The sequence below is a fragment of the Ceratina calcarata genome, unplaced genomic scaffold, assembly GCF_001652005.2.
Source record: "Ceratina calcarata isolate Rehan_Ccalc_2016 unplaced genomic scaffold, ASM165200v1 scaffold393.2, whole genome shotgun sequence".
NCBI lineage: Eukaryota > Metazoa > Arthropoda > Insecta > Hymenoptera > Apidae > Ceratina > Ceratina calcarata.
This window is the reverse complement of record NW_017162652.1, coordinates 33,982-41,555: the sequence shown is the minus strand read 5'-3', so window position 1 is coordinate 41,555 and position 7,574 is coordinate 33,982. Positions and strand designations below refer to the sequence as shown.

The window sequence follows — 7,574 nt, the reverse complement described above, 5'->3', positions numbered from 1 at the left end:
CTCCAAAAAATGATGAGAGATTCAATTGAATTAATAATGGACCTAAAGGACAGAGCATTGTCGCAGTAAGGCGTGACGAAATATGTAAGGGAAGTGCAAATCCATGGGACCCATTGGCGCATGCGCTCCCCTCCCCATGCAGCAAATTGCTAGTCATATTAAGCGCGTTTCCCACTGGCTGGCGGCGCCGTTTCGGCATTTCGGCGCCGCCGGCCAGTGGGAAACGCGCTTTATGGTGCACCCTAAAAGGTTCAGGTATTTTCAGTGCATCCTACAGTTGAAAATACATATTATAGATAGATATGCGCATGCTCACATGACCATGCAAACAATGGGCATGTGCGAAGCTATGCAACAGATTCAAAATAGTCCGCGGAATATTGTAGATGGCGCTAAAGTCTCTGACTAGCAAGTTTTTCCCTTCCATGTTCCCCTCTCAGCCTCTTGAATCCCTCGTCTAAAACTCTACCTCATGCTCCGTCCTTTAGATCCATGGTTTTATCCAAATTCAATTCAAATTGAACTCACATTAAATCTGAACTTAAGTCAAATAAAAATTTCTAACCAATATCGAGTCAAGAGACATAACAATTCAATGAATTAAAAAGATTAAAAACCTCACTCTCATCTCAATTTAACTGTTCCTTAATTAGGTATTGATCAACGACACGCTACCCCTGAAGATATGCATCGACTGCTGCATTCTCTTAAATCAATGCAGCGAGTTCGTCGAGCGAACTAACCAAGCCCAACACTCCCTCAAAGAGCTCCTAATCGGTGCCAGCAAACTCGATCCCATACAACAGCAACAACAACACGAACAGCAATTAGACACGGAATTGCAGTACATCTCGAAAACGTTTCCCAAAGAGGAGATAAAGGAGATAAAAGAGTTGGTGGAGTGCCACCTGGGCTCGGATTACGCGAACGACGAGAGCAATTCCAATTTTTACAAACAAAAGAATAATAACAATAAAAAGTGCGAGGATGAGGAGGAGGAGGAGGACGAGGATGAGGAAGATTCGGGCAGCGCGAAGAAGAAGCGGCAGGCGAGGAGGGGCGGCGGGAAGGGCAGGAGGAAAGCGAAGAGGAGGGGGGAGGGCAAGAGTGGGGAAGATAGTTATAGGAGTGGTGGGGAAATCGCCGCTGCAAGTGGCCACAGGGACGCTGATGGGTCGCTTAAGAAGGACTTGGACGGGGCTGGGAGTGGAGACAGAGAGAAGGGGAGGGTCAAGATTCCGGATAACTACATGACAGGTTAATTTTTAGTGCTTATAGAATTGCGACAATTTCAACTTTTGAAAAATTGTATTGCTCATAGATTTTAAACAATTCCATTGGTGGTGATTGATTTGTGAAAAGAAATCTATTACTTAACAGGAGCAATTCCAGCGTTTAAGGTAGTAACGCAGATGTTCGTCTAGTCAAACTAACGAATTGCCGCGTTTGACTAGTGTAGTGTTTAGATGTGGCAACGTTGCGGAGCAGAACAGTCTGTAATGGCCCATTCCCACTGCGATTTGTCGCTCAGTCCCGGCGAACGAAATTGGGGTACCCGAGATCGGAAATACGGAGAAGCCAGTACCGTAGTTGAGGGAAATGGAGGTATAGGGAAAAGCGTGTATAAGAAAAAATGTCATCTGAATCGCGTATGTGTTTTATACATATATGTTAAGTTTGAGTCAATTCTAAACGACAATTCTGACGTCTGCGTTACTACCTTAAGTCTCATAATTTGACTTTTTAACAGTGGGAACTCCAATTTTGAAACAATTCCATTGTCAGCAATGCATTTATGAAAAGAATCTCATTATTCAGCTCCTATTCAAGTCTAGTTTTTCGATCTTTAACTATTACAATTAAAATTTTGAAGTCCTGCAATTCCATTCTTGTCAGTCGCGACGATTCCAGCTTTGAATTTTCATATTCTCAATTCGATTCATCCTACATCTGAAATTCCAGTTGTCAATTGTTGCAATTTCTGTGTGATTCAATTCCACTTAAAAATTTCATATTTCAAACGACTATTGTCATTTTCTATTAATGTTTATATCAAGGCAATTCAAATTTGAAATTCCATATTTCAAATAGCGATTCCAATTCTCAATTCGTTTCATCCTTCACCTGAAATTCCAGTTGCCAATTGTGGCAATCTTTATGCGATTCAATTCCACTTCGAAAATCCATATTTCAAGCGACTATTCCAATTTTGAAATAATATCTGTACCAATATAATTCCAGTTCGATATTCTATATTTCAAACGACAATTCCAATTTCCAATTGGATTCCACTTTTATTTGAACTTCCAATTATCAATTGCGACAATACCGATTTCATGCAGTTCACAACAGAATTTGAAATTTTTATGTCATGTTCTGAATTGTAGGAAACTGCAATTCCATGCATTGAATATCGGCCATCTTAAATTAAATCTGTTCCGACTGGAATTTCTACTAACTGTTTTTCTGAGTAGGTTGAAATTCCAATTGACCATCCAAACAATACGTAATTTTTGAATTCTCATATGAAGTGTCAATTAAGTTCAATTCCAATTAAGAGCAATTCCATTATTTAATCAGAACAATATCAATTTTTAAAATGTGGAATTCAAACTAGTAATTGGTATTTCTTATTTCTGATTCATACAATTTCAATCTAGAATTTGTTGATGTCATATCAGGAGTTGTCATAAACTACAATTTGGAATTGCATTCGATTAAAAATCGGCTAGCTTAAATTAAATCTATGTTTTCCAATTCCCAATTCGGATTTGTGTCAACTGTTTTTCTCACTAGGTTCAGAATCTGATATCGAAATAATAGAGGCTCACACGATGGAATCCCAAAAGTTGGGCCGCATGAACAGAGTCGAGAACATGATCCGGTTTCCTTGGCTCTGCACCGATTGCAACGACAAACTGTCAAGCTTGGAGAAACTGGAGGAGCACCACGAAGTGGTTCACAGCCAGAGGCCTAAATACATGTGCGTACTCTGTTGCAAGGTCTATGACAAGTACTATGGATTTTTGACGCACGTCAAGAGACATAAAAACAAAACCAAGTTCAGGTAAATATACAATGTAACAAATATTGATTGATATTTTGAACATCTGATTGGATCTTAATGAATCGATTCTAATTTCTTTTCCTGAGTACAATTCGGAAATTGCAATTAATATCTTACAATATTACACTGTTACAATGTTATGATGTTATCATATTACGATGATACAATGATGAAAGGCAACTATATCTCTTAACTGTTATTTCGTAATGGAATTCCAATTTAACTTTGATGTTTTCGTCGTTTCTAGTTGTGACGACTGTGGAAAGTCCTTCGTCCACAAAAAAGTGTTGGATTCTCACAAGGCAATCCATAGCGAGGAACGGCCGCATGTTTGCCCTACGTGCGGTAAATCGTTCAGGCAACAGAGTGCCCTCTACATTCACAGTCGCTGCCATCTCCCCGACACGATGAAAAACCGATTTCCCTGCGACCAGTGTGACAAAAGGTAAATAAAATAATGTTTCCTTATTTGACTGAAACAATTCCATTTTTTAAGACTGCGAAATTCCCACTGGAAATTGCATTTTCTAACTATAACACGGTTTTAATTTGAACTTAAAACAGTTTCCAAGTGTTAAAACGGAATTTCAATCTTTAATTGCGAAAATTACTATTTTTAAACCAAGCAAATCCACCCCTTAAAAACGCATATTTCTATTATTGAACTGCAAGAAGTCTACGTTTCGAGAACGTGTATCATTTTATTATACATATAAACTATGACAATTTCAATTTTGTAAATCGTACAAATCCGATCATTGTTGCAACAATTGCAGTTATGAATATACATTAATCCCATTATTTAGCTGCGATAATTCCATTATTTAGCTATGATAATTCGAGTTTTAAGTTGTGAAATTCCAATATTGAATTGCAATGTCCTCTAAAACTGTAATTGCAATCTGAAACTTATCGAGAATCCACGCAATTCCAGTCCGAAATACAGTTTGAAGTTACAGTTTCTAATTTCCTTCTTCTTTAATTCAAGTTCTTTACATTTACTTTACGTAGATTCTCGACAAAACCGAATCTCGTCACGCACAAGCGGATCCATTCGGGCGTCAGAAATTTCACCTGCGACCAGTGTGGCAAAAGTTTTATCCAAAAGGGTAATCTTGAGGCGCATTTCTTGACGCATTCCGCGGACAAGCCTTACAGTTGTACTCAGTGCTCGAAGGCTTTCAAGACGCCATTACAGTTGAAAAAGCACGAAACTGTTCACACAGGGGCGAAGCCTCATCAGTGTGCCGTTTGTGGGCGAACGTTTAGAGAGAAGGGTACCCTTCGCGAGCACCACAGGATACACACGGGCGCCATGCCATTCACCTGCGAATTCTGCGGCAAGAGTTTCCGGTTCAAGGGAATCTTAACGGTAAGCCCTGCCATGTTTATTATAAATCAGAAGATGTACTGAGTAATATTTTCTTTATGGATTTTTCTTTGATTATTTTATACTTTTAATTATTATATTATGAAATGTTTTTAATTACACCTATCATTTTTTAAAATCATTTTACAGACTCATAGAAGGCAGCATACAGGCGAGCGTCCTTACAGCTGTCACGAATGTCAACATCATTTCACGAACTGGCCCAATTATAATAAACACATGAAACGGCGCCACGGTATTAATACGTCGCATACGAAGAATTTGACCGCCCAGGCCCAACAGGCACAGACCCAAGCCCAGCAGCAGGAGCAGAGAGCCGCTGATAACAGTGCAACACCTGTGGACGGCACCAATATTCATGTAAGGGATTGCCTTCTTGGAGTAATTATTTGCACGATTTACATTTGCATGTTACATTGACATGATGGTAGGATGATATAGGCGCACGATCGTGCTGTGATATGATGATACGTTGATAACTGACGACATTTAAAATAATTGTACATAATTGTTACAATGTAACACTGGTACATTCGTAGAATGTTACAATGTAACAATAATGTAATTGCACAATGTTACAATTTAACAATGATATAATTCCATATTGTTACAATGTAACAATGATACAAAGATAAAATAGTATTGATGATACAAAAATTCGAACGAATATATAAATTATAAAATGACATAATGATGTAATGGTACGGTATTACAATGACAATGATGAAGTGTGTCATATCGATACTGTGCACATCGATCCTGCTAACAGTTATAATGCCATAATTTAAAAAAACGATGTTACAATGTAATGACACAAAAACACAATTTTCATTTGAAATTCCCATGTCTATATCGAGGTAATTGTCCAATAATATTCAGACGTAAGGATAGTCTTAATTTGAAATTCCAATTTGTATATAAAGGCAATACGTATTTTAAATCCCATATTTCAAACGACAATTTCATTTTGGGATTGTATTATCAATTATTGATCTAGAATCAATATCTAGAACGATGCAGTTACAGTATGATACAATGTTACAACAGCATTTTTTATATGAAAATGCTAATGAAGAAAGTAATGATATTATAACTCAATGATACAGTGTTACAATAATGCAATGATACACTGTTATTATCGTCGAATCCAATCTTTAATTACTATAACTTGAAACGATGGAATTTCAGATAGAAATTCCAATGTCATTTTGATGGAATACTCGGTTACTTTTCATTAATGGCAATTCCAATTTTGATCTGAGACAATTCTAGTTTTATAATCATACAATTCTGAATTCGACTTGATACATTTCGCATTTTTATGTAATGCGATTCCATTTTTACTTGGGCACTTTGATTGATACATTGGATATTCCCATTTCGTGATTTATATTTGATCCTAATTTGGAACAACCTATTTTCCACTGCGATTTCGGTTTGTGTTCGATCGATGCGATTTCGGTTTGTGTTCTGTGTGGTTTTAATATTTAATTGGGATCAATTCCAACTGACAATTGAATGTTTGACTCGAATGTAATCTTCACTTGGAAATTACACTTAAGGTATGTATGTATAGGTTTATAATATCAAGTGACAAAATTAAGTCTTGGTGTAATGACGCAAGGATGCGATTCAGTTTTGAATTGGAGCGATTCCAATACTCAGGTAGTACAATTCCAAATAACATTTTCTGTCCTGATTAAAATTCCCGTATTAATTCTCATTTAAATATTCGATTTTCAGATCACTTCTCCCATCATTTATTCCAATTTTCAACACCAAAGCCTGCAATTTTAGTATGAAATCGCCATTTTTGACCGGAACGTAATTCCAATTAACATCTGAAATTAATTTGAATCTTCAAGCATCCATACTCATCTTCAGCTTCAATCGAATGCGTCAAACAGAAATTCCAATGGTCCGTTGAGACAGTGCCAATTTCTAAGTCAAACAATTCTAATTTACAACACCAATTTTTGAACTGGCGTCTAATTTTCATTTGTGACGATTCTCACTTTCAGTTGGGTACAACCTCAACTTGAAATTCGAATTGTCCATTGAGATAATTCCAATTTGGAATTCCAGTTTTTTAACTGGCATCTAATTTCTTTTTGAGATTTCAGTCGTCAGTATAAGCTCAATTTCCAGCTAGGTTCCATTTCAGTTTGAAATTTCAATTGACATCATAATCGGACAATTCCAAGTTGAGATTCTAGTTTCTTGGGATCCAATCGCAATTTGAAATTCCAAACGATAATTCGAACTTGAAATTTCATATTTCAAACGACGATTCCAGTTTTCAGTTGGTCATACACACTTTGTAATTCGACATTTCAGTTTTGGGCAGTTCCGAATTGAAATTCCAATAGTTATAATATAATAATACGATCGCAGAGTGGTTCAATGGTACAATGATACGATCCTACAATGATACAGTCGCAAAATAATGCAATGATACGCAGATACAATGGTATTAATGATAAAAAAAATTCCATGGAATATATGTATAAATGATACAATACTTAACTCCTTGGCTACGGTAGTACCAGACCGGCTATACCAGACAGTAGGAATTCAGTTACAACATAGGTCGAGAACAGCGAAATTTTGGGTAGGGATGCATTTTTGTGAAAATATATTTTAATAATCGAAAAACTGAATTTTTCTACATTAAAATAATATTATTTATTTCTTTGTATTTTGAACCGAATTGCTACTATAGAGGGTGTCCCAGAAGTAGTGTTAGGTCTCGAAATGGGGAGGAGCCATGGTAATTTTAAACAACTTTTTCCTTTACAAAAAAGTTGTCCGAGGCGTGGTAGTCGAGTTATTAACAAAAACCCGGGACCAATCAGAGCGCGAGTATACAACGTGGGCAGGAGCGCGGCAACCGCCTTGTGCGTTGCCTCGCCCGTATGCCGCGCTCGTGACGAGAGCATAGGATTAAAGAAGTATTGCATGCAAAAACGAACTAACAAATTGGTTAAATGTCAGAGGAAAGAAAGCGATTAGTCGTTATTTACGTTCACTGAACAAATGTAACATACTCAATGAAATAACTAACAACCTTATAAATTATAGAGTAGCTAAGATTATAAAAAATGGGAAGAAAATTAG

At 36.9% G+C, this 7,574-nt stretch overlaps 1 protein-coding gene across 1 annotated transcript in view; it reads left to right on the top strand.

The window, feature by feature from the left end:
• Positions 1–316: 316 nt before the first annotated feature.
• LOC108626302 (zinc finger protein 37) overlaps positions 317–7,574 on the top strand; it is a 17,428-nt gene continuing 10,170 nt past the window's right edge. Inside the window, exons 1-6 of the mRNA XM_026814710.1 lie at positions 317–382; positions 654–1,257; positions 2,797–3,067; positions 3,315–3,512; positions 4,079–4,439; positions 4,587–4,817. Coding sequence (XP_026670511.1) covers positions 317–382; positions 654–1,257; positions 2,797–3,067; positions 3,315–3,512; positions 4,079–4,439; positions 4,587–4,817 — 1,731 coding nt within the window. The remainder of the gene's footprint in view (positions 383–653; positions 1,258–2,796; positions 3,068–3,314; positions 3,513–4,078; positions 4,440–4,586; positions 4,818–7,574) is intronic.